Source organism: Heterodontus francisci, chromosome 4 (genome assembly GCF_036365525.1).
Source record: "Heterodontus francisci isolate sHetFra1 chromosome 4, sHetFra1.hap1, whole genome shotgun sequence".
Classification (NCBI taxonomy): Eukaryota; Metazoa; Chordata; class Chondrichthyes; order Heterodontiformes; family Heterodontidae; genus Heterodontus; species Heterodontus francisci.
The window spans coordinates 149,909,141-149,936,549 of record NC_090374.1 but is presented as its reverse complement, the minus strand read 5'-3'; the positions used below and the strand labels follow the sequence as shown (position 1 = coordinate 149,936,549).

Here is a 27,409-nt window from a genome sequence, read left to right as displayed (position 1 = left end):
GACATTTGCTACCTTCCAATCTCTAAGAACCGTTCCAGAATCTATAAAAATTTTGGAAGATGATCATAAATGCATCCATTTTCTCCATAGCTACCTCTTTCAACACACTGGGATGTAGAATATCAGGTCCATTTCAAGTCATATGATTTGATCATGGGCCAACCTTTCAAACTTGTAACTGAAATTAAACCAGCAAGTACTAGAAATGCACAGCAGGACTGTGGAGAATTAAAAAGCAAATAGAATGCTTGAGAACACAGTCAGACTGCTGCCGTCTATATCAGAGATTATACTGAAGTTTTATAATGTACTGGCCAACCTCACTTGCTGCGTTACAGCACCTGTATGCGCACATAACCATAGAGCTTAATATACTCACAGTAAATGACACCAGTGTGTTTCAGATTCACCTTTTTAATGTTAACATACTTACAGTATAGATGGTCGCTCAGTAGGAAAAATCCATGGGAGTGTTCATGCAATCTTTTGCCAAATATATTTTCTGACCGCAGACGGTCCATTCTGAAGACCCGTTTCCTACCTCTGATGAGTACAAATTAACCCTTTTATACTCTACGAATGGTGTGAGGTTCTAATTCTCGTGAAGACTTCCCCAGATAGCTAAATTTTTATTTGCTTTGAATTCATTTTGTTAAGACATTGTAAAATCCAAGACTGGAGTGGAAATAAATTTGGGAGTGATCATCAGAAGTAAAGCTTATGTTAGGTCCATGGAAAGGGTGTTCATACATTAACAGAGGCGGACACAGTCAGTATCAGGCTGCAATCTAAGTGGTTGTATTTGAATTAGCAAACTCAAATGCAGTGCCTCTCTAATCCCTCTTCTAATTTAGACAATATCCTTCTGGTTTGCATTTACAGAAAAATATTACAATTCAAAGTTCTGTAATAAGGCAAGGGTATATTATTTGGAAGAGGAACAAAGCATCACCCTTTTATCAAAAACTGAGTAACACAATGATTAAAAGTACTGTAAGGTATATATTGTAGCTATTGTTGTTTCCAGTTACAGTTTGAGTTCACTTGGCATCGGCTCCCCTTTGAGTCCAGCCAGGAGGTTTTTAGCAGTCAGTACAGACATAGCATTTCTGGTCGCATGGGTGGCACTTCCAATGTGAGGCAGTATAACTGAAAAGAAAACACATCACTAGATTTCAAGGTCCACATGAAGGAACACTTATGTACTGCTTAAAAAAAAAAAACAGGCATGCTGTCAAAGCTTTTCATCTTGCACTCACTCATCAGGACAGATGCAAGAATTTAAACCGTATGAGAAAAGGGTGCTGAATGATTGGCAATTTGACTGATTGGTCGAGCCTTTGACATGGAGAATGCTCCAGGGAACTATTGTCCCCCAAGCTTTGTTTAATTCAAAAAAGGTGCAACGCCTGGGCATGTTACTTTTGCCTGCAGAGGACAGGTCCCTGTGTATGAATATATGTAACTTCTAGCAAGTGTAAGTGAGCCACATTGAAAGCCTGACTGATAATCTTAAATTAGTTGTTAGTGTAATTCTTAGCACACTTGGGATTGTTCAGTAAGTGCTGTCCAATCACAAAATCAGATCGAACGTGAGACATTGCGTTGAGTTTTGCAAGTATGGGCTGGTTGAGTTCGGTTGTGCTGTTCGATAGATCTGCCAGTTGTTGGGACGTATGGTATAATTACCTGGCATTGCACTGGCACTGGAATTCATGTACAACATTAATCATTTGTGTGATAGGCAAAACATCTTTTTGGCTTGACGACAGCATCCTGCTAGTGGAAAATACCATATATGCAGTAGCAACCATTTTGAGATGGATAAACCTTGTTAATGCATATTCGGACATCTTAAAACTGGCCCTTAAAAAAGGGGGAGAGAGGTAAGTAGAGCAGGAAGTACTAACAATGTCGACCAGGCTTCAGTGGCTCAGGAAGGAAGATGTTTGGGGGTGGTGCGGAGAAACGTAGTGGGGTGGTCTGGTGGAAGAAAGGGTAATTTGCGGTAGACTGGGCACTTTTCAGGTCAGAAACTGGTGGCCCTAAGCCCGTTCATGAGTAGACCACTCTCCACAACGACCAGTGATATGATCGGTATAGCCATTATCCCACAGGATAGCTTTGATGCGCCTATTTCAGTAACAGGAAGGGTCTGTTCCGAAGAAGGGTCACTGACCCGAAACGTTAACTCTGCTTCTCTTTCCACAGATGCTGCCAGACCTGCTGAGTGGTTCCAGCACTTGTTTTTCTTTAAGGTCAATAACTTGTTTTTTCATTATATAAATGACCTGTGAGTTTTCAGTTTTTGAAAACATAACTAGGCCTGATTTAGAAGGCTTTTTGAATTCCACAGACACAATTATCACTTAATCTTTTAATCTTTATGGTTTAATTCTTTCTTTCTCACATGCTTGCTCTCCCAAATGGACTGGGCAGCCGTGCATCATTTTTAGTTCCCACTTTCACCAGTAATCCAGTTGTTGAATACATTCGGTGTTTTTACTTTAAATATTCATGTATACATATAAAAAAATCAGTGTCACATCATAGGAAAGCAGGTAAGCGATTGGTTGGTATTTTTCTTTTATTCTCTCCAAACTAGGGCATTCTTTCAAATTAGGAGCCGGGAAATTAATAACCTCAATCGGGGTAAGTAAGAGTGAATTAATAAGAACTGTAGCACAGAGCAGATCTAGAGGCATTAATTAAAATTAATAGTTTAAACAAGGTGCCAAATAGATTCTAAAAGAGTAGACGTATTTTAGATCATGGATGGGCAGCTCAGCACAAAGGAAGATGGATGTGGTTGTTGGAGGTCAATGACCTCAGTCCCAGGCCCAACCATCTTCAGCTGCTTCATCAATGACCTTCCCTCCATCATAAGGTCAGAAGTGGGGATGTTCGCTGATGATTGCAAATGGTGCTAAACATTGTACAATGACTCAGATACTGAAGCAGCCCGTGTCCAAATGCAGCAAGACCTGGACAACATCCAGGCTTCAGCTGATAAGTGGCAAGTAACATTTGCACCACACAAGTGCCAGTCCATGACCATCTCCCCTTGACATTCAATGGCATTACTGGCTCTGAATCCCATCATCCTGGGGATTACCATTGACCAGAAACAAGTGGACCAGTCCCATAAATGCTGTGGCTATAAGAGCAGGTCAGAGGCTGGGAATTCTGCAGCGCGTAACTCACCTCCTGACTCCCCAAATTCCTGTCCACCATCTACAAAGCACAAGTCAGGAGTGTGATGGAATACTCTCCACTTGCCTGAATGGGTGCAGCTCCAAGAACATTCAAGAAGCTCGACACCATCCAGGCCAAAGCAGCCCGCTTGATTGGCACCCCATCAACCAACTTCAACATTCACTCCCTCCACCCCCGACACACAGTGGCAGCAGTGTGCACCATCTACATGATGCACTGCAGAAACTCACCAAAGCTCCTTTGATAGCACCTTCCAAACCCGTGACCTCTGCCACCTAGAAGGTCAAGGGCAGCAGATGCATGGGAACACCACCACCTGCAACTTCCCCTCCAAGCCACACCATCCTGACTGGGAACTATATCACCATTCCTTCACTGTTGCTAGGTCAAAATCCTGGACAGCACTGAGAGTGTACCTACACTAAAGCCTGGCTCGGGTATAAAATTAAAACCCGACCCGGGCCCTTTAATTTCTTTTCGCGCCCGTCCTCACACGAATCTCCATCTGTTCTGGCAGTGGGCTATTCCTGCAGCTGGAGTTGTAGTGAATCATGGGTAAGCCTGATTACGTGACTTCCCGGAAGCAGTGTCCAGCCCGACCTGACCCGAACCCGACACATGTAGTCGGGTTCGGGTCGGGTAGCCAGGCCTCAACTTACACCCCAGCAGTTCAAGAAGGCAGCTCACCACCACCTTCTCATGGGCAATTAATGCTGGCCTAGCCAGTGACGCTCATAACCCATGAAGCAATAAAAGAAAAGCTGAGACCTGTTGCTTGCAATTCCTACACCATGTGGGAACTCCAGGACACTTCACGTGTCTTGGGGGAATCACTTGTGCAGGAAGTGGCTCCAGCTGCGTCAGCTCAAGTTCAGGATTTCCCAGCTTGAGGGGCAGCTGCACTCACTGCAAAGCATCAGGGATCGTAATGTCCAGGAGGTGGTCATCCCACAGATAGGAGGGGTTCAGGATAGTAGGTGGGTGGCCATCCAGAAAAGTAGTGAGTCCCGCATGGTGTGTTGCCTCCCTGATGCCAGGGTAAAGGACATCACTGAGAGGGTGCAGAATGTTCTGCAGAGAGAAGGGAGGGAGCCAGAAGTTGTGATACACATTGGTACCAACAACATACAGAGGGTTGGTATTTTCAGGAGCTAGGGAGGAGGATAAAGAGTAGGACCTCAAAGGTAGTAATCTCTGGATTACACCCAGTGCCAGGCACTAGTGAGAGTAGAAATAGGAAAATAGGGAGGATCAATGTTTGGCTTGAAGCATGGTGCAGGAGGGAGGGCTTCAGGCTCTTGGGGCATTGGGACCAGCTCTGGGGCAGAAGGCACCTATTCAAAAGGGACGGTTGCACCTCAACAGAAATAGGACCAATGTCCATGCAGGGAGGATTTAAACTAAACTGGCAGAGGGATTAGCACCAGTATACAGAAGTAGAAAAGAGGAATAAGGTGCATAATGAGAGATTGTTACAGTACTAGAGAAGGGAGTAGCTCCATATTAGGAGCGGACTGAGGAGGACTACGGCAATGCAAAGACAGAATTACAATGCACATATATAAAACAAGGTGTGGTTAGTAAGTTTGGTTAGCTACAAGCAGAAGTAGCAGTACGGGAATATGATGTAGTGCTAATAACAGAAACTTGGCTTAAAAATGGTGAGGACTGGGCGCTTAATATACATGGATATAAAGTGTTCAGAAAAGATAGAGAAGGAAAAAAGGGAGGTGGGGTGGCAGTACTGATTAGGGAAGACATTGCAGTGCTGAAAAGGGAGGATGCCCTTGAAGGGGCAAAGACAGAATCCGTTTGGTTAGCGTTGAGAAGCAAAAAGTGTATGATCAAAATACTAGGGGCATTCTAAATAATGAGGGATAGAGAAGCAAATCTGCAGGGAAATCAAGGAGATGTGCAAGAACTATAGAGTGGTGACATTGGGGGACTTTAATTACCCAAATATCAATTGGGATAGTTTTAGAGTAAAAGAGGGGGAGGAATTTCTGAAAAGTGTTTAGGAGAGCTTCCTTGATCGGTTCTCAGTCCAACTAGAAAGGAGGCATTGGTGGATCTTGTGCTTGGAAATAAGGTGAGCCAAGTTTCTGTCAGGAAGCACGTGGGTAAGAGTGATCATTGTAGTATAAGGTTTTGACTAGTAATGCAGTAAAGCAAGGAACAAAAGATAGAATGTTTAGATTGGAAGGAGGCTAATTTCAACACAATGAAATCAATCTAGCCAGGATAAATGGACCTGAAGACTGGCAGAAAGAGCTGTATCAGAACAATGGGTTATCTTTAAAGAAGAGATGCTTTGGGTACAGGCTAGGAACAGTCCAAAAGGGTGAAAGGTAAGGGAACCATTAACAGGCAAAGCAGTTCGTGGAGTGCTGAAAGTATAGCAGGCTTGGCACTCTTGATTATCTCGGGGGTAATGCTGTCCTTCCCAGGGGCTTTTCTGCTGGCTAGAGAATCAATGGCATCACTGAGTTCCGATTTTGTTGGCTGTACGTCCAGCTCATCCATGACTGGCAGAGACTGGGCTGCTTTGAGGGCAGTCTCAGTGACAACATTTTCCCTGGAGTACAGTTCTAGGTAGTGCTCAACCCAGCGGTCCATTTGCTTGCATTGGTCAGTGATTGTGTCCCCTGATTTAGACTTGAGGGGGGCAATCTTCTTGATGGTTGGCCCAAAAGCTCTCTTAATGCCATTGTACATTCCTCTGATGTTTCCGGTGTCAGAGGCTAACTGAATATGACTGCATAGGTGTTGCCAGTAGTCATTTGCGCAGTGCCTGGCTATTCTTTGTGCAGCGCTTCTAGCTGCTTTAAATGCTACGGATATTAACTCGCTGGGGGCTTTCTTGTAGTTCAGCAGTGCAATGTGCTTAGCGGCTATGACAGGTTCCAGCTCTTCAATGTGAGATTGAAACGAGTCTGCATTCCGCTTCACACGTTTGCCATTGGTGGTCATTGCTGAGTCATAGATGGCGTCTCTGATGTGGGCCCACTTGGTCTCTGCATCCCCTGTAGGAGTGCCTTGAAGGGCTTTTTCAAGTGAATTTAGAAACATATGTAACAGCTGTGGATGAGAAATTCTGCTAATGTTGATGCGCGGGCGGCCCTTCTGCTTGGAACTGCTTTGCCTGTGCTGGGACGAGGGAGCAGCACCACAGGACATGCGCAATGCCAATATCATCACCCTCTATAAGAACAAGGGTGACTGCAACAACTACCGTGGAATCTCCCTGCTCAGCATAGTGGGGAGAGTCTTCGCTCGAGTCGCTTTAAACAGGCTCCAGAAGCTGGCTGAGCGTGTCTGCCCTGAGGCACAGTGAGCAGAGAGGTCCACCATTGACATGCTGTTCTCCCTTCGCCAGCTACAGGAGAAATGCCGCGAACAACAGATGCTTTCTATGTTGCTTTCATTGATCTCACCAAAGCCTTTGACCTCGTCAATAGATGTGCTCTCTTCAGACTACTAGCAAAGATCGGATGGTCACCAAAGCTACTAAGTATCATTACCTCATTCCATGACAGTACGAAAGGCACAATTCAGCATAGCGGCACCTCATCAGAGCCCTTTCCTATCCTGAGTGATGTGAAACAGGGCTGTGTTCTTGCACCTACACTGTTTGGGACCACCTTCTCCCTGCTGCTCTCACATGCATTCAAGTCTTCAGAAGAAGGAATTTTCCTCCACACAAGATCAGGTGGCAGGTTGTTCAACCTTGCCCATCTAAGAGCGAAGACCAAAGTATGGAAGGTCCTCATCAGGGAACTCCTCTTTGCTGACGATGCTGCATTAACATCTCACACTGAAGAGTGCAAAGACTCATTGACAGGATTGCGGCTGCCTGCGACGAATTTGGCCTAACCATCAGCCTCAAGAAAACAATCATGGGACAGGACGTCAGAAATGCTCAATCCATCAATATCGGCGACCACGCTCTGGAAGTGGTTCAAGAGTTCATCTACCTAGGCTCAACTATCACCAGTAACCTGTCTCTCGATGCAGAAATCAAGAAGCGCATGGAAAAGGCTTCCACTGCTATGTCCAGACTGGCCAAGAGAGTGTGGGAAAATAGCACACTGACACAGAACACAAAAGTCCAAGTGTATCAAGCCTGTGTCCTCAATATCTTGCTCTACAGCAGCGAGGCCTGGACAACGTATGTCAGCCAAGAGTGACGTCTCAATTCATTCCATCTTCGCTGTCTCCGGAGAATCCTTGGCATCAGGTGGCAGGACCGTATCTCCAACACAGAAGTCCTCGAGGAGGCCAACATCCCCAGCATAAACACCCTACTGAGTCAGCGGCGCTTGAGATGGCTTGGCCATGTGAGCCACATGGAAGATGGCAGGATCCCCAAGGACACATTGCACAGCGAGCTCGTCACTGGTATCAGGCCCACCGGCCGTCCATGTCTCCACTTTAAAAACGTCTGCAAACGCGACATGAAGTCCTGTGACATTGATCACAAGTTGTAGGAGTCAGTTGCCAGCGATCGCCAGAGCTGGCGGGCAGCCATAAAGGCGGGGCTAAAGTGTGGCGAGTCGAAGAGACTTAGCAGTTGGCAGGAAAAAAGACAGAAGCGCAAGGGGAGAGCCAATTGTGTAACAGCCCTGAAAGCCAATTTTATCTGTAGCACCTGTGGAAGAGTTTGTCACTCTAGAATTAGCCTTTATAGCTACTCCAGGCGCTGCTTCACATACCACTGACCACCTCCGGGCACTTACCCATTGTCTCTCGAGACAAGGAGGCCAAAGAAGAAGACTTGGTCTCAGTGTTTACTAAGGAAGTGCAATCTAACAAAATAATCGGCAGAAGTGGAGAGAAGCAGCAATGGATAGGGTAGAATTTGAGAGGGAGGAGTACTGGAAAGGCTGGCTATGCTTAGGGTAAGTCACCTGATCCAGATGGTTTGCATCCCAGGTTGCTAAACGAAGTGGGGATGGAAAAAGCAGAAAGGCTTGCCATAATCTTCCCTGGATACAAGGGTGGTGCCAAAGGATTGGAGAGTGGCAAATGTGGCACCCACCCTTATTCAAGAAAGGGTGAAAGGACAGACCTAGCAACTATAGGCCAGTTAGTTTAACATCAGTGGCAATTAAGGTTTTAGAAACAATAATCGGGGAAAAAAATCAGACACTTGGAGAGGTTCAAATTAATTAAGGAGAGTCAGGATGGATTTGTAAAAGGGAGATCATTCTTCACTAATCAAATTGAATTTTTTGAAGTAACAGAAAAGGTTGATGAAGGGAATGTGGTGGATGTTGTCTTTATGGATTTTAAGAAACATTTGATAAAGTACCACAGAAAAAACTGGTGAATAAAACTGAGGCTCATGAAACAGGAGGGTCAATGTCCAATTAAGGACAGAAAACAGCGAGTTGTGGTAAATGGTTATTTTTTTTTAGAGAATGGTAGACAGTGGTATTCCCCAAGGTTCAGTGCTAGGACCACTGAATGTTACACATAAATGACTTGGATCTTGGAGTACTGAGTACAGTTTCAAAATTTACAAATGATACCAAACTTGGAGGAGTGGCAAACAGTGAGGAGGAAACAAACCGCCTGCGAAAGAACATAGATAGGTCAGACAAATGGCAGATGGAATTTAATACAGACAAGCGTACAGGAGAACGGATGTGGCAATATAGACTTAATGGCACGGTTCTACAGAGTGTGCAGGAACAGAGGGACCTGGGGTGTATATGCATCGATTTTTGAAGATGGCAGGACGTATTGAGAGAGTGGTTAGCAAAGCAATTGGGATCTTGGGCTTCATAAATAGAGGCATTGAGTACAAAAGCAGGGAAGTTATGCTGAACCTTTATAAAGCTCTTGTTAGGCCCCAGCTACAGAACTGTGTCCAGTTCTGGTCACCACAATTTTAGGAAAGATGTGAGGGTCCCTAAAATGATGCAAAGGAGATTTACCAGAATGGTTCCAGGGATGGGGGATTTTAGTTACAAAGTTAAATTGGAAAAGCTGGGTTTGTTCTCCTTAGAGCAAAGGACAGTGAGGGGAGATTTGAAGTGGACAAGATTATGACAGGCTTAGATAAGTTAGACAAGGAAAAACTGTTCCATTAACTGATGGTATAAAGGCTAGGGGACACAGATTGAAGATTTTGGGCAAGAGATGCAGGGGGAACGTGAGGAAGAACTTTTTTTTAAAAAACACAGCCAGTGGTAATGACCTGGAATTCACTGCCCACAAGGGTAGTCGAAGCAGAGACCATCAATGATTTCAAAAGAAAATTGGATGGGCCATTGAAGGAAATAAACTTTCAGGGCTACAGGGATTGAACGAAGGAGTGGGACTGACTGAAATACTCTGTAAAGAGACAGCACGGACTTGATGAGCTGAATGGCCTTCTTCTGTGCTGTAAATGACTATGACATGTAAAATTAAATAAAGGTTTTGTATTTTGTCCAGTGAATAACTGAATCGGGCAGGGTTTACACTGTAATACTGAAAAAATATCCACAGTTATAAAGGGATGGTTCGAATTAAATTGTCTCTACTAAGTTTTTAACTATTTGACTGCTAAGAGCTTCCTGTCCCTGCACCTTCCATTAACCTGGTTAATTATAACTTACCACAGTTTCTCAGTGACAGCAGAGGATGGTCAGTGGGTAACGGCTCAGGAACTGTGACATCTAATCCCGCTGCAGCAATCTGACCAGTAGTGAGAGCCTGGTAAAGATCATCCTGGTTCACCACAGCTCCTCTGCAGAACACAAAGAAATCAGCAGAAGCAGAGCACGTGTTTTAAGGAAATCTTTTATCTTGACCATGTGGGAACTTCATTGCTTTTGGCGTAGGTTCAGTAACAGCTGTACAATGTCTGAAACTGATAACTCAACCGTTTGAACAGTGTATTGCAGCTACAAATGGACATTTAATGCACATGATTTGACTTTAACCTCTCATTTTCTTCTCTCCTCCTGCCTAGGTGCTGGCTTTTGCTGGCATTCAATCCCATGGGCAAAAGGCCACCAGTACCTTTTCAATAACGACTGGCAACAGGTTTTTTGACCGTGGGGGCTAGCTAATTCGGAACGTCAGGAGGGGTATGTCAGTGTAGAGGTTCTGATACTGTACCACCAAACTAGAGACGGGATTCGAAATTGTACCATGGCAATTTGTGAAATTGAACTCAAATAAATCTTGGTGATTTGTGGACTGGCACCAGTGGAAACTGCTGGATTGTTGTAAAAACCAACTGGTTCACTGTTGTCTTTTGGAGAAGTAAACCTTCCCCTCCCCCACAGACGGTATGGTGTACATGTGATTCCAGTCCCATAGTGTATGGCTGGCAGTTAATACTGTTGGCAACTAGGGATGCACAATAAATAGGATCTTGAGAGTGTCACTCACACCCAGGAAATTAAATTAGTCACACTGTCTATATGGCCCAGTGAACTTTCTGACTGAACTCAGATCAGTTCTTTAGTGGAAGAAACAAATTACACAGAAGGTGTTTTTTTTTAAAGAAAGGGCAAATCACATGCACCTAGCCCAAACATTTAAAGAGGCTTGGTCTTTTATAACAAGGATTTGACAAACCTACCTTGAGACCCAAAGACTAAATCTATTTTGAAAAGAGTCACAGCATGGCAATGTTTGGTGCAAGAAATCATTGCCAATCCCTTTGCCTCAATGCTGGGGCAGCTCTTTATGGAAAGTTAGCTGTTACAAATACAAACACAGGAATTGCTAGATTTTAAAAAAGATCGATGTCCATCTAGTTCGCCTCCTAGTCACATAATACAACAACAATGGAGTTAATCTAATCATAGCAATCAATCTCTATCTATTAGTCTATAACAGACCCAGACATTTGGTGAGAAGAATCCCAGTGGTGGAGCTTTGGGAACCATAGGTCCAATGTCACCTGTTCCTCCCAAATGCTATACTTAACATATGTCATGTCCCAAATTATTAATACACTGTATCCCAAAATGTTGTTTTCAAAAAGAAATCTATCTAATTTGCATTTAAGTGAATCAATACTAACTACTTCCATAGATTGACCATTTGCTCATTGAAATTTTTTTTTCCACAGATTACTTCTGAATAGTTCCCATGAAATTTAAATGCACACAATGCCAAGTTTTCCTGCACTGCGCTTTTGTAAAGAGATGGGGTTAACTAGAATGGAGTTACAATGTCACTTACCTGCTCGTATTGATAAATATCGCTGTCTTCTTCATTTTGGAAAACAGGTCGTGGTTACATATTCCCGTTGTTTGGGGACTGAAGGAACACGATATGACGATGAAGTCAGATTCTTCAGCTAGTTTATTCAGAGGCACTGCACGTGATGAGAACATACAGTCTGATTCGAGCTGTAGTATCTAATACCTCTTTATAGGATTATACAAAACTGAACATCATTTCCAGATCTCCCTTTGGCTGTGATTTCCTACCCTATCTTAATTTATCAAATCAAGTATCAGTGAGTATATTACACAACACATCCAACTTATAGTACAGTTAAAAAAGAAATGAAATTCCAAGCTCCTGCTGCAGAGTCTGATGATTATTTGCACAGGCCTGAAGTACCTAACTTTACCCAAAACAGGAAATGGAGCAGGGAAAGGACTGGAGGAGGGACTCATTGGAGAAAGACCATCCAAAAGGAGTACAATGGAGCCATTGAGAAAGTAAAGTGGCTTATTGGTAAGTATTCCTCAGTCAATAAAGTACAAAACCAAGAATACAGGATACCTTAGTACATCTGCAGTTGGGTGGTACATTCTGTTTGGATCCCCATGTTTAATGACAGATATTGAGGTTCAATAGGGTGCTTCGCCAAGCACTGACATTAGCAAAAGGAGTGTTATATTCCAGAAAGTGAGTTGGTGAAGGATGATACTGGAGCCAATCCTTACTCAATCTTACATTTAGTTACAGAGTTACAAGCATACACCCTCCTAACTCAACCACACGCAGTTTCTTTAAGTGTCTCTTTATATGTGCTCTAGTGAAACCCGTTAATGCCCTCCACCTGAATACAATTAAACACAATTGATATACAATTAACACTAAGTGCTTCTGATAATTTACCAATACAGAACAAAGTCTCACGTGAGTCGGGTGCAACTAGTGAAGTGGTAAAATCTCAGATAAGGAACAAAAGGCACAAGTATGGAAGGAAATTTAATCTCACACCTTTTCTCCAAATGGAACTCAAAACTACAGCTGTGTTTTATATGCATAGTTTCTAAAAAGGCAAGACCCTAAATAGAATTTTCCAGATTCCCTTACCATATTCACCCTGTATCTTGGCAGCAGCTTCGGGCCTAGGCTGACGTCCAGTGTATAAGAATCTTTCCACTCCAAATGGCTTCAGGCGCTGTGCAATTGCGAGACCTAAAAAACAGCAATGTGCTTAAAAAGTTGCAACATAAACTAAGTTCTTGCAATTATATAGGGATTTCACATCCTTAGCATGTCACAATAAAGGAATTGCTTCTGAAGTGTATTCATCGTAATGTCAGCAAACAGAACACTTAATTTGTGCACAGAACAGGCTCACAAACAGCAAATGAGATAAATTACAAGTTAATCTATTGCTGGTGGCATTGGTTGAGGGATAAATGTTGGCCAGGACATCAAAAAGTGCCCTGGGATCTGTTACGTCCACTTGAGGGGGCAGAAAGAGTTTAACGTTTCATCAAAAAGATGGCATCTCTGTGCTGTGTCGGCCTACATTTTCCTGGAGCAGAGTTTGAGCCCATGACCTTCCAAGTAAATTAAGTGAAACGCAGCCTGGTGATGAAAGGCATCAAGTGAAAGTGTTCTTGACAACTGTACTGCTGATTCCCTGTATCAGTGCTTTAACAACAAGATCAATGTAACTCAGCCGGAAGTAAAACTTAGGTGAAAACTAGTGACTTCAATTTACTCCCAATCACACATAGCGTCTTGTTATCTAGCGGAACTGACAGAGGCTACAGAAGAGGGATGGCAACTGGCATCAACAAAAGGATAATTACATCACACTGAAATACATATATCCTATTTTACATCATACTGAAAAATGGTCTATGGTGAAGGATGCACTTATTGTCGAAACGTAGGCAGCCCACCTCAAAAAAATTATTATTCCTGATACAATTTTCTCTTTATCACAGTGAAGGGTTACACCTGAAAGGTAGGTGGCAAAACCAGAAAATGGTGGAAACTCTCAGGTCAAGCATCATCTGACAAACACTTCTATCTGAACCGCTAGCTATCTTCCTTTCTGCACAGATGGTGACTGACATGCTGACTGCTGCTGTTCTTTTCTGATTTCATTTCAGATTTTCAGCATCTGCAGATTTTTTTTTTCCTGAGGAAAGCGGACAGCTTAATCACTCCACTGTACATTTTCACTTTTAAAATCTATTTTTAGATAGTTGCTACCCAAGTTAGTCAGCTGTGACTCTGTTGGTAGTGCCCTCGCCTCCGAGTCAGAAGATTGTGGGTTCAAGTTCCACTCCAGGACTTCAGCACAAAAACTGAAGCTGAAAATTCAGTGCATTACTGAGGAAGTGCCACACTGTTGGAGGTGCCATCTTTTGGATGAGCCGTTAAACCTAGTCTCCATCTGTCCACTTAGATGGCCATAAAAGATCCCATAGCACTACTTTGAATAAGAGCAGGGGAATTATCCCTGGTGTCCTGGTCAATATTTATCCCTCAATCAATGTAACAAAAACAGATTATCTGATCATTATCACATTGCTGTTTGTGGGAGTTTGCTGTGCACATACTGGCTGCCCCGTTTCCTGCATTACAACAGAGACTACACTTCAAAAGTACTTCATTGGCTGTAAAGTACTTTGGGACATCCTGTGGTCGTGAAAAATGCGATATAAATACAAGTTTTTCTTTCTTTGCTGACTTCCTCCCCATCAGATAGATCGAGAGTTCATTTTGCTCGTCACGGTCTCACTTTGTTGCCTAAAAAAACATTCCACAGGCTGAAGGCAAGTGGAAAAATAGTTGGTTATTTTTAAAATAGCAGCTTTACTGGGAGTATGATTTGCGACCACTGTCTAACCTGAACGGCTGATGACCATCATAAAATTAGCAATTCCACCATCTGCGCAAATGTAGGCACATCACTTCTTTTAACTCTTTTTTATTTCTTCCTGAAACCTAGTTTACATAAAGTGTGAAGCAATCTTACTTTCAATCCATTTAAGTAACTTCTAGAGAGAGCACAACATTCCTTAATGACACAAGTGGTAGTATGGAATGCATTTACCGAACAGCTGCAAAATGTCATGTTCAAGATCTGCATTTTTAAGAAATCTTTTATATATCCCACACAGGATAATGGAATTCAACACAGTTGAATCCATGTTCTCTGAAAACTGTGATTTTATTCTTTTTTTTTTATTTGGTGTACCTATTCTTCCCAGTCCCACGATTCCCACGGTGCTTCCGGCCAGTCCATGGCCACACATCCAAAGGGGCTTCCAGGTGGTCCATCCTCCACTAAAACAGACAAAACAAATTAGCAACCCCCCCGCCCAAAACTAACTGAATAAAAGGTCAATGGTAGCTGACAGGGAGACCTTCAAATATCTCCGTGTTTCCTGTACATGTCACCTACTTTTTCACTTGCTCAGTTGCCTCAATCAGTCGACGCGATGTCGTCAGGAGCAAGGCCACGGTGAGTTCAGCAGTGGCGTCGGTCAGGATATCAGGAGTGTAGCCCACTCGGATTCCCCTTCAAACACAGGAAAACATTTAAAAATTGATGCTGAAATAGCAATAAGTTGTCTGCACTGGTCAGTGAGATGGCCAAGAGAGGGCAAAAATTTAAGATAACTAGAAGGAATTGGAGAAAAAATAGTCTTTACACAGAAGAGTGGTTAGACTGTCGAATACTCCATGATAAACAATTGCTGAAGTAAAATCTAGAAATTATTTAGAGAATTAATAGTTTTTAAAAAACAGGAATATTAAAGGGTATGGGGAGCAAGGAGATTAGACTGGTGAGATATTAAAGGATAATGGGGAGTGAGCAGAATAGGATTAGACTGGATGGGATATTAAAGGATATGGGCAGTGAGCAGGAGAGGGGGATGAGAAAATGTGTGATATCAAAGGGTATAGGGAATGAGCAGGAGTGTGGGATTAGATTGGGTGAGATATTGAAGGATAATGGGAGTGAGCAGACAGTGTTGAGATGAGAAAGTGATCAGAGAACCTGATCAGTTAGAGACACCTCAGGGGTAAGCCACGTGTGATGACAAAGTCAAGAGGGTGATCGTGAAGTGGATGTGGATGCAAGGAGGAAAAAGTAGTCAACTAAGGTGGTGGCAGGAGATTCTCAGTGCAGAAACAAGAGGACAGACAGCAGAGAGTAGAATTCAGTTTACAAAGACCTGAGTCTCCACAGAGAGAATTTTTACAACTTTATATTTTTTTAAATTAGAAACACTTTTGAAAAATGCAAGAAAAATGTGTATTTTAGTTAAATGTTACTGTCACACGGCCAGGCCCCCACCTGCCAAGGATGAAGCATTATGAATTTCACCACATGGACATTAAATTTCAAATTGTCGCTGGGAAGAGAAGGCCTGTTACAAGGGGTTGCCAGACCCCTGGCTGGAAAGACGTTTTTGCATATTAACAGACAGTGTTTGTAGACAAAGGACCATTCCCTGACACACATAATACACTGAGCCAAGACATGGTCAGACCAGTTAGTCACATGACTTACTGGCTGTTAGAGTTTGAACTGAGAGTTTTAAATTATAGAGACAGTGTTTGAACTGGCAGAAAAGCTGTTTGCTCCTGGATTGAAAAGACCTCTCCTGGCTGGCTCGCCACAGCCTCTCCTGTCTGGTCCCATCTCTTTCTCACAGAACTCCAAAACCCACTGAAGACACATGAACCCCAAGAGAGAAAGGTCTCCTACAGTGAACAAGGTTTAAGAAGAATACTGGGCCCCAACAGATCTATCTACAAACAAGGACTCTACAGTGAGATCGAAGAACCATAACAAAACTCTTCAGATATTGCTTCAAACTTCTCCACTTTATTTCTTCTGCTCTTTCCTGTCCCTATCTGCATGTGTGTATCGCATGCCTGTGTGGGCGCGTCGTGTATCCATAGGCATTAACCGAATTAGAGTTTTTTAATAAAATTTCACTTTTCTTCTTTAAATCTAAGAAAGCCTGTTTACCCTGGTTTCTTTGCCTTATAATTGGAAAGTGGTGAACAAGGATTTACCAAGGGAGAGCTAAAAACACGGTGTGTTTAAAATTAACCCCTGTTACAGTAAGACCAGGTGAAGGCTGAAAGGGACCCCTAGACCTCTTTCTCACCTGGTCGTAACAGTTACCAAATCACAAAAAGGTTTGTAGTCAGCTCCTCTGAAGCTGAGCTTCTAAATATTATTATAAGTTTACAAAAATAATCCTGGAATTAGATTTTAAAATACCACTGTCTGTAGTTCATAGAATCTACTGTGGATTGCAGCTTTTGGCTTGCCAATGGCTCATAAAATTGCACTAAAACAGCAAAAATACTTCAGTAAGACTAGTCCCCCCAGCCTGAATACTTAAATTGAGGTGCACGGTGTCAAATTTACAAAATGGTTGCAACAAAGGATGTTGGTTTATGAGTGATTAAGAGGGATTCACAGCTAGTGTTGGAGGTGGAACACTTCTCTGCTTTTGTTATTCAGTTTTACTAGAGGAATCCCAGTGTTGATACAGCACAATCAGAGGCTTTACTTGCTCTGTTCTTCAGAAGATCACCCTCTACTTTACCAGTGCTAGCCTCCTTGATGTGTAGCCGTTAGATGGTAGCCCTCTGGGATATAGATGGCTCCAAGGTGACAAATGAAGGAATGGAAGTTTTGAAATAAGTTAACCCTTTGGGACAAGCTGGGTAGTACAATCTGGAATCAAACAGGTTTGCAGTACTCCAGGGCATTGCTGATGACTGACCTGTCTGGTTGACTAATAAAAGAATTTGAGCCACTGTTGGCAGGGGGGGGGGGGGGGGGGGGTGTCGTGGGGTGGGGGACGGGGAGAGAGGGGCAATTGGGATTCTTTTCACTTGACTCCAGATCACTCCTGGTAAGTTCAGCAGTTTTCATTGGTTAAACCCATGTGTACATTTAACCTTTGGCCCTGACTTTGGCACCAAACACCTAAACGTCCTCAAACTAAGATAGGTGAAATTCATCTCTCTACAGAGTACTCATCTCCCCCAACATGGAACCATGTGGCATTTCCCATGTCCTACAACAACAACTTTAATTGGTTTGCTGAATGAAATTCCAAATGTTGTATCAAACTGGGGCAGTTTCTGCTCTTAGACTGTGGTTTCGGAAGTTGCAGGGATCTTTTATCCTTTGAAATCTCTACATCTAGTCGGTCACCTCTGGAAACCAGACTCAAATCCAGCTCAAACTCTCGGGAGTAAAGTTTGATTTCGTTACTGGCACCATAGGTTCCTGGTCAAAAGAGTTTGGGCAGGGGTTCAACTGGATGTAGGTGCACAGCAATGAACTGCCTCCCTTCAGAAATAATTAGCAATCTAAAATCAATGGAAAATGTGACAGGTGCAGCAGAGGGTTTTCATCCAAGGTTGGCTTTAAAGAATGTTGTATTGGAGTAAAGGGAGCTTTAGTCTGTGTGCTACCTGCCCTGACAACATTTGATAAAAGTGTTGCAGCAGCATTAGTCTGTATCTAACATTGTTGTACCTCCTCTGGGAGTGTTTGTTGGGACAGTGTAGAAGGTGCTTTACTCTGTGTCTAACCCATCCAGAAACCATGTTCTGTTCCCCAGTACTGACACCCCGTACCCAAGAAGATAAAGTTCACAAATAAACAGAAATCTCTCCTGTAAATCTAAGCAGGTTCGGAATTAGTTTCTGGAGATGAAGAGAGTAATTTCTAGTCGACTGTGCACTCAGAGTCCCAGTAATTCAATTAATCAGCTCTTACAAGCCAGCGTAAACTGACAGAAGCTCGGGAGTCTCAATCTGAATCACTGACAGCAATATTTATTGATTCCTGAAATCACAAAATCAATGGGCAAAAGTATAACAGAAGGGCACAGCTTAGTGATTCTGGTAGTAGATAGGTAACTCAAAGATCATGAGATCAAACCTCACCATGGCAAGTTGCGAAACTGAAATTATTAATTTGGGCGCCAGCAATGTCCACGAAACCCAGTTGGTTTATGAATGTCCTTCAGGGCAGGGAATGGGAACCTGCCCCTGCCCTCTATCCCCTCACTCACCACGCAAGACCTGGTCTGACCTACACATGACTCCAGTCCAACACTATAGGCTGAATTTTGTCACTGCGGCAGGGGTCCCAATGATGGGTTGCAAAGCTAGGGTAATATATTGCCTCGGCTGTTTGTGGGGCCCCGGGCCACATTTTACCTGTGTCAGGTAATTAATTTGTTGCCGTTGGGACCACCATCCCTTTAAAGGATGGCCGTCTGCCCCCAGGAGCTGCTGGCCAATTGGAGGGCCAGCAGCTCAGCAGCAGCACCAGGAGTGGTGACTACTTCTGGGACAGCGCCTGGAAGAAGATGACACCACGGAAGCAGACCACACTCCCAACCAGTGCAAGGGGGTGGATCCAGTCATCGTGGTCCATGTAATAATCCAGAGATTATTACCTGAGCCACGTGCAAATTGGCAGAGGACAAATAAGATTAGAGAAATGAATGCTTGGCTCAAAGACTGGTGTGGTAGAAGTGGGTCCCGGTTCGTGGGACACGAGCACCAGTACTGGGGAAAGTGGGGGCTGTACCATTGGGACGGTCTACACCTGAACCGTGCTGGGGCTGGTGTTCCAGTGAGTTACATAAATAGGAAAGTAAAGTGTGTTTTAAACTAAATAGTGGGATCAAATTTGGGAAGATGTGGTAAATCAAAGATAAGGCAAGAGAGAAAGGTATTAATATGGGAAATGATAAACAGAGTGTGACAGGAAGGGATAGAGTGTACAAATCTAAGAGTAGATCAGCAGTCAAGGCTAGATGTTACAAAAATAATAAAATTACAAAACTAAAGGCTCTGTATCTGACTGCTGCAGCATTCGAAACAAGACAGATGAACTGATATTTCTTTCTATTTGCACTATCATCTGTTAGCCATTACAGAGACATGGCTGCGTGATGACATAGATTGGGACCTGAATATTGAAGGGTACATGGCATTTAGGAAGGACAGGAAGCTAGGAAAATGTGGAGGGGCGGTTCTGCTAATTAATGATGGTATTAGCAGATTAGAGAGGGATGGCCTATGTTCAGGAAACCAGGATTTTGAAGTGGTTTGGGTAGAGATGAGAAATAATAAAGGCACGAAGTCACTTGTGGGAGTGGTGTACAGGCTCCCCAACAGTAACCACATAGTAGAACAGCGCATAAAAGGAAGAAATAATGGGAGCTTGTCAGAAAGGTACGGCGATAATCATGGGGCATTTTAATCTACATGAAGACGGGAAAAATCAGATGGGCAAACGTAGCCTAGCTGAGGAGTTCATAGAATTTTTTCGGGATAGTTTCTCAGAACAGCATTTTCTGGAGCCAACCAGAGAGCAGGCTATACCAGACCTGGTATTGTGCAACAAGATAGGATTAATTGATGACCTCATTGTGAAGGTGTCCCTAGGTAGCAGCGATCATAATATGATTGAACTTTATATTCGGTTTGAGGGAGATAAGAATAGGTCCAAGACTAGTATTTCAAACTTAAATAAGGGCAATTATGAGGGCATAAAAGCAGAGCTAGCTAAAATAAACTGGCAAATTAAGTTAAGGGATAAGCCAAAAGATGGCAGACATTTAAGGGGATATTTCAGAATACACAGAGTAGATACATACCAATGAGAAAGAAGAATTCCAAGGGAGGACCCACTATCCATGGTTAACTAAAAAAGTTTGTACTGAACAAATTGTTGGAGCTGCGGGCTGACAAGACCCTGGTTCCTGATGGACTTCCTCCTAGGGTCATAAAAGAAGCGGCTAGTGAGATAGTTGATGCGTTGGTATTGATTTTCCCAAAATTTCCTAGATTCAGGGAAGGTTCCATTAGAATGGAAAATAGGCAATGTAACTCCTTTATTCAAAAAGGGAGGGAGACAGAAAGCAGGAAACTACAGGCCAGTTAGCTTAACAACTGTCAGAGGGAAAATGTTAGAAGCTATTATTAAAGACATTATAGCAGGGGACTTAGAAATTCAAGGTAATCAGACAGAGTCAACATGGTTTTGTGAAAAGGAAATCATGTTTAACCAATTTATTGAAGTTCTTTGAAGAAGTAATATGTGCTGTGGATAAAAGGGAACCAGTGGATGTACTGTATTCAGATTTCCAGAAAGCATTTGATAAGGTGCCACATCAAAGGTTATTGTAGAAAATAAAGGCTCATGGTGTAGGGGGTAACATATTGACATGGAAAGAAAATTGGCTAGCTAACAAATGGCACAAATGGGTCATTTTCTGGTTGGCAAGATGTAATGGTGGTATGCCAGTGGGATCTGTGCTGGAGCTTCAACTTTTTACAATTCATATAAATGACTTGGATGAAGGGACCAAAGGTATGGTTGCTAAATTTGCAAAAGGTACACAAAAATAGTGGGAAAGTAAATTGTGAAGAGGACATAAGGAAGCTACAAAGGGATATAGATAGATTAAGTGAGTGGGCAAAGACCTGGCAAATGGAGTATAATGTGGGAAAATGTGAAATTGCCCATTTTGGCACAAAGAATAAAAACACATATTATCTAAATGATGAGAGATTGCAGAGCTCTGAGACGCAGAGGGATCTGGGTGTCCTAGTGCAAGAATCGCAAAAGGTTAGTATGCAGGTTCAGCAAGTAATTAGGAAAGCCAATAGAATGTTATTGTTTATTACGAGGGGAATTGAATACAAAAGTAGGGAGGTTATGCTTCAGTTATACAGGGCATTGGTGAGACCACATCTGGAGTACTGTGTACAGTATTGGTCTCCTTATTTAAGGAAGGATGTAAATGCGTTGGAAGCAGTTCAGAGAAGGTTTACTAGACTAATACCTGGAATGGGCGGCTGTCTTATAAGGAAAGGTTGGACAGGCTAGGCTTGTATCCACTGGAGTTCAGAAGAGTAAGAGGCGACTTTATTGAAATATAAGATCCTGAGGGGTCTTGACAGGGTGGATGTGGAAAGGATGTTTCCAATTGTTGGAGAATCTCGAACTAGGGGTCACTGTTTAAAAATAAGGGGTCGCCCATTTAAGAGAGAGGTGAGGAGAAATTATTTCTCTCAGAGGGTCGTGAATCTTTGGAACTCTCTTCCTCAAAAGGCAGTGGGAGCAGAGTCGTTGCATATTTTTAAGGCAGAGGTAGAAAAAAATTCTTGATAAGCAAGAGGTTGAAAGGTTATTGGGGGTCGGTGGGAATCTGGATACGAGGTTACAATCAGATCAGCCATGATCTTATAGAATGGCGGCGCAGGCTCGATGGGCCGAGTGGCCTACTCCTACTCCTAATTCATATGTTCATAGGTAAGTGGGGTCTGGGGAGCTGCAGCCAGTAAGACAGAATGGGGGCCATTGGTGTGGGCATGGGGTTGCCCAAAGGGCGGAGATTGCCACAAGGGGGCCCCTCCCTGGCCCACAGAGTACCTGAAGGGACCCAGCCTCCCCCACTCCTGAGGCAAGGAGGCCACCAGGGTTTACCAGGTGGTGGTCTCCCCACGTGGTGGAGGGCCCACTTGCTGCAGATAAATGCCAGCGGCGGTGGGAAGAGGCCCTTGATTTGTCACTTAAGTGGCTCAATTGGCCTCTGGGAAGGAGGGCTGTCCACTTTCTCCGCAACTGATAAAATGACATGTCTGTGGGAAGACGACTGACACTCCACCAGCCATACCACTCCCCCATCCCCCCTCAGCATTTCACAGCCCCCCACCAGCCCCACTTCTTACAGCCCATCCCTAGCGGACTGGTAAAATCCAGCCTTGTGTACTTGACTCTTATTGCCCTCAAAGCAACTAAGGATGTGCTGTGCCCACATTCCAAGAACAAAAAAAAATTACAAATTAAAAATTAATTTTACCGATTTTTAATTTCTCCCAGAGTGAGATGGTCAAATCCAACAGACAGCGTACTAACAACTTTCAAACTTGGTCCTGAAACAGAACAAGAACAAACAAACTCCTTAGAACAGAAGCATTACTTTAAACCAACATTAAATATCTTAGGTCCCATGAATTGGCCTGCACCTAGCTGCTGGGAACAAGGGAGCCTGAGAATCAGTTAAAGCTGATTCTCGTGCAGCATGTTACCAGCAAACATCTGACAACTAAAGCCTGGAACAATCCTGCTCGACATAACCCCTCCATTTCAAAGGCCAGGTCTTTTTTTTTTTCTGTGCACCCACATTGAAGCCTTTTCACCCATGTGAAAGGACACTTATCGGTCAGCAACAAGACACACCATAAATAAACCACAGTCAGAAAAATGCTAAACATCTCCCATTCAGGAATCATTCTGGTTGCAGCCAGTTAAAGGTGGTGTACCAGAGTGATGGAGGTCTCTCCTCATGGTGCAACCAACAGGAACCAATGCATTGTGAATTCTCTCTCCCAAGACCAAAGTCTAACTTGATTCCAAATCTGCTGCTTGGTGGTGTGGTAAGAAGAAAAAGGGTGCAGCAGAATCAATCTCTAAATCTCTCACCATTACTGAAAGGTTGCTGACATTTGCAGATTATGTGGCTGCTTGACTTACACAATAAAACACTGCCCCCACTCACCAGCTCCTTTGTACAATAATGTCAGCTCCATGACACAGTATCAACAGTATACCTGCAGCTTGTAAAACCTCATCGTCGATCTTGTCCGTTAACAGACAGTACAGGCCATGTGCTCCAGCGATTCCCTTCAGCAGCTCTTCCTTTGGAACTGGCTCATCGGAGTCCCATTGCTGAATATTGCAGCTGAAACATAACAAAAGCAAACAGTCTTCTGGTTAAATGCAAGTCCCGTCTTAAGCTCTAAGTTACTGCACTGGACAAAATAACATTGATTTTGAAGGGATACTATTCAGAACAAGCGAGCTAGAACCACAAGTTGAATATCACATTAACTTCGATTTAAAAAAATTGCCCGAAACACATGACATTGTCCTCATTGTCTTAAGTGTTGCTGCTGTTCATTTACACCCAGAGTGGAAGATGCAGGTAAGCAGTCAACAAGGTGCAATATCACATGAAGAAAATAAAATGATATATGTGGTTATGACACGATGAAGATCAGTTCGGACACTTCTTTTTGCTTCTTAGGTCATGGAGATTCAATGATGAGTGGGCTGTGGGATATCATCTACATCCTACAAGTGCACTAACCTGAAACATACAACTCAATTGTTAATGGAGTGATCAATGTTCCAACTGGGCCAGTGATTGTGTCCTGAACGCCTCATCACATTTTCTTTTTAGTTCGATTTAACTTATCAAATTCCTCATAATTTTGACAATCTTAACTTTCTCTGTTCCAATAGTAAAAAAAAATTATAAGTTAAATCGAGAAGAATATTTCCACCGCATTAAAAACTAAGACAAAAATTTAGCATCATCAGCAAAAGAACACAGGCAGCGGTTAGAAGAATTTAATTTTACACCAAGTGTGGTTAGGTCATGGAAGACCCAAACAAAACATTGCTGAAAGCAGAATCCATAATACCTTTTAAGGAAAGAACAAAGAACAGTACAGCACAGGAACAGGCCATTCGGCCCTCCAAGCCTGCGCCGATCTTGATGCCTGCCTAAACTAACACCTTCTGCATTTCCGGGGCCCATATCCCTCTATTCCCTTCCTATTCATGTATTTGTCAAGACGTCTCTTAAACGTCGCTTTCGTATCTGCTTCCACCACCTCCCCTGACAGCAAGTTCCAGGCACTCACCACCCTCTGTGTAAAATAACTTGCCTCGCACATCCCCTCTAAACTTTGCCCCTCACACCTTAAACCTATGTTCCCTAGTAACTGACTCATCCACCCTGGGAAAAAGCTTCTGACTATCCACTCTGTCCATGCCGCTCATAACTTTGTAAACCTCTATTATGTCACCCCTCCACCTCCGTCGTTCCAGTGAAAACAATCCGAGTTTTTCCAACCTCTCCTCATAGCTAATGCCCTCCAGACCAGGCAACATCCTGGTAAACCTCCTCTGTACCCTCTCCAAAGCCTCCACGTCCTTCTGGTAGTGTGGCGACCAGAATTGCACGCAATATTCTGAGTGTGGCCTAACTAAGGTTCTGTACAGCTGCAACATGTCTTGCCAATTTTAATACTCTATGCCCCGACCGATGAAGGCAAGCATGCCATATGCCTTCTTGACTACCTTATCCACCTGCGTTTCCACTTTCAGTGACCTGTGGACCTGTACGCCCAGATCTCTCTGCCTGTCAATACTCCTAAGGGTTCTGCCATTTACTGTATACCTCCCACCTGCATTAGGCCTTCCAAAATGCATTACCTCACATTTGTCCGGATTAAACTCCATCTGCCATTTCTCCGCCCAAGTCTCCAACCGATCTATATCCTGCTGTATCCTCTGACAATCCTCATCTCTATCCGCAACTCCACCAACCTTTGTGTCGTCCGCAAACTTACTAATCAGACCAGCTACATTTTCCTCCAAATCATTTATATCTACTACAAACAGCAAAGGTCCCAGCACTGATCCCTGTGGAACACCACTAGTCACATCCCTCCATTCAGAAAAACACCCATCCACTGATACCCTCTGTCTTCTATGACCGAGCCAGTTCTGTATCCATCTTGCCAACTCACCTCTAATCCCGTGTGACTTCACCTTTTGTACCAGTCTGCCATGCGGGACCTTGTCAAAGGCTTTACTGAAGTCCATATAGATAACATCCACTGCTCTTCCTTCATCAATCATCTTCATCACTTCCTCAAAAAACTCAATCAAATTAGTGAGACACGACCTCCCCTTCACAAAACCATGCTGTCTCTCGCTAATAAGTTTGTTTGTTTCCAAATGGGAGTAAATCCTGTCCCGAAGAATCCTCTCTCATAGCTTCCCTACCACTGACGTAAGGCTCACCGGCCTATAATTTCCTGGATTATCCTTGCCACCTTTCTTAAACAAAGGAACAACATTGGCTATTCTCCAGTCCTCTGGGACCTCACCTGTAGCCAATGAGGATGCAAAGATTTCTGTCAAGGCCCCAGCAATTTCTTCCCTTGCCTCCCTCAGTATTCTGGGGTAGATCCCATCAGGCTCTGGGGACTTATCTACCTTAATGCTTTGCAAGACACCCAACACCTCCTCCTTTTTGATAATGAGATGACTGAGACTATCTACACTCCCTTCCCTAGGCTCATCATCCACCAAGTCCTTCTGTTTGGTGAATACTAATGCAAAGTACTCATTTAGCACCTCGCCCATTTCCTCTGGCTATAAACATAGATTCCCTTCTCTGTCCTTGAGCGGGCCAACCCTTTCCCTGGTTACCCTCTTGATCTTTATATATGTATAAAAAGCCTTGCGATTTTCCTTAATCCTGTTTGCCAATGACTTTTCATGACCCCTTTTAGCCCTCCTAACTCCTTGCTTAAGTTCCTTCCTACTGTCTTTATATTCCTCAAGTGCTTCGTCTGTTCCTAGCCTTCCAGCCCTTACAAATGCTTCCTTTTTCTTTGTGACTAGGCTCACAATATCCCGCGTTATCCAAGCTTCCCGAAACTTGCCAGACTTGTCTTTCTTCCTCACAGAAAGTTGACAAACGTTTGAAAAAGAAAAATTTACAAGAGCAAGGGAATAGGCCTCAAGCAATAGCTGTTTCAGAGAGCTAGCAATGGCTCGACGGGCCGAATGACAACCTTCTCAAATTACCATTCAACCAGCTTAGTTAAGTAATTAAAATAAACAAACATGGCTGCAAACTTCATTGGGAACTAAACTTGTAGAATTTGCTGAATGTTCATTAATCCTGCAGCAAAGATCATTGTGACATCAAATGGAAAAAGCAATTTAATCTCCAGCCTACAGCTAGGTTTCACCAGTGAACACAGCATATGCCTTCCACGGAACCACAAAGGATTAAACAACATCGAAAGGGACAGTTAAATACTGTGACCTTTTGCTAATCCTCACCATGAATCAAGTGATGTTGATGGGCCCTAAAAAATTAAGCAAAAGCTTTCAGTGTAATCACAGAAACAATTTTCAGTGAAAGGTAACTTGGAAACTCTAATGCATTCAAAGTTTACTCTAATGCATTACTCTAAAACAGGGCCTACTCTCACTCACCAGAGAATCCTGCACTGCTCCCATACTGAGCCCCCTCTCACCAATGTAATGCATTGATCTTGCACTGAGCCCATTCCCCCGAATGTATCAGAATACATTGCACAACCCATTTGCACTAATCGCTGTCAGTTCCTGCGGCCTCTGCCGCTCGGACCGGCGCTTGTTTCACGATATAACCTGGAAGGTCGGCAGCGACATAGTGCACTCACATTCCCGACTCAGACAAGACCTTCAGCCCGTCCTTCGGAATCCGACGGGTCACGAACACCTTCATCAGCTGATGTGCGGCCTGCATCTCCGCTCTGCCGACCCCGTCCTTGAACCAGCGGTGCAGCCAGTCAATCCAGCCTGCAACTGCTACCTGCGAAGGAGAAAGGAAAGAAGGGGAGGGGTAAAGGGAAGGGGAGGGGTAAAGGGAAGGGGAGGGGTAAAGGGAAGGGGGTGGGGAAAAAGGGAAGGGGGTGGGGAAAAGGGGAAAGAGGGGAAGGGGAAAGAGGGGAAGGGGAAAGAGGGGAGGGGAAAAGGGGAAAGAGGGGAGGGGAAAAGGGGAAAGAGGGGAGGGGAAAGAGGAGAAAGAGGAGAGAGGGGAGGGGGGGAGGCGGGAAAGAGGGGAGGGGGGGGAGGCGGGAAAGAGGGGAGGGGGGAGGCGGGAAAGAGGGGAGGGGGGGGAGGCGGGAAAGAGGGGAGGGGGGGGGAGGCGGGAAAGAGGGGAGGGGGGGGAGGCGGGAAAGAGGGGAAGGGGGAGGAGGCGGGAAAGAGGGGAAGGGGGAGGGGGAGGGGGAGGGGGGAAAGAGGGGAGGGGGAGGGGGGAAAGAGGGGAGGGGGAGGGGGAAGGAGGGGAGGGGAGTGGGGAAAGAGGGGGGGAGGGGAGTGGGGAAAGAGGGG

At 43.9% G+C, this 27,409-nt stretch overlaps 1 protein-coding gene across 2 annotated transcripts; it reads right to left on the bottom strand.

Moving 5' to 3' along the window:
* Window positions 1-398: 398 nt before the first annotated feature.
* LOC137369300 (glyoxylate reductase/hydroxypyruvate reductase-like) lies at window positions 399-26,914 on the bottom strand. 2 transcript variants are annotated; one of them, XM_068030317.1, is made up of 9 exons: window positions 26,734-26,914; window positions 23,050-23,180; window positions 22,299-22,371; window positions 14,834-14,950; window positions 14,627-14,715; window positions 12,496-12,600; window positions 11,404-11,539; window positions 9,822-9,952; window positions 399-1,149 (listed from the first exon to the last, which is right to left on the bottom strand). In XM_068030317.1, exons 1-9 carry the CDS (start codon window positions 26,817-26,819, stop codon window positions 1,028-1,030), a joined length of 990 nt encoding a protein of 329 aa, XP_067886418.1. In that variant the 5' UTR covers window positions 26,820-26,914; the 3' UTR covers window positions 399-1,027. The 2 variants fall into 2 exon arrangements, with proteins under 2 accessions (XP_067886418.1, XP_067886417.1); XM_068030316.1 differs by lacking the exon at window positions 26,734-26,914 and adding an exon at window positions 26,525-26,707.
* Window positions 26,915-27,409: the final 495 nt, after the last annotated feature.

What these genes read in the sequence shown, in the direction of transcription:
- LOC137369300 (XM_068030316.1), bottom strand. Translation starts at nt 26,634, where the DNA reads ATGGGTTGTGCAATGTATTCTGATACATTCGGGGGAATGGGCTCAGTG. An exon ending in CGTGGGACTGGGAAGAATAG is followed by an intron (nt 12,601 to 14,626) that starts GTACACCAAATA and finishes GCTGTTTTTTAG; the next exon opens with GTCTCGCAATTGCACAGCGC. An exon ending in CAAGATACAGGGTGAATATG is followed by an intron (nt 11,540 to 12,495) that starts GTAAGGGAATCT and finishes CATCACGTGCAG; the next exon opens with TGCCTCTGAATAAACTAGCT.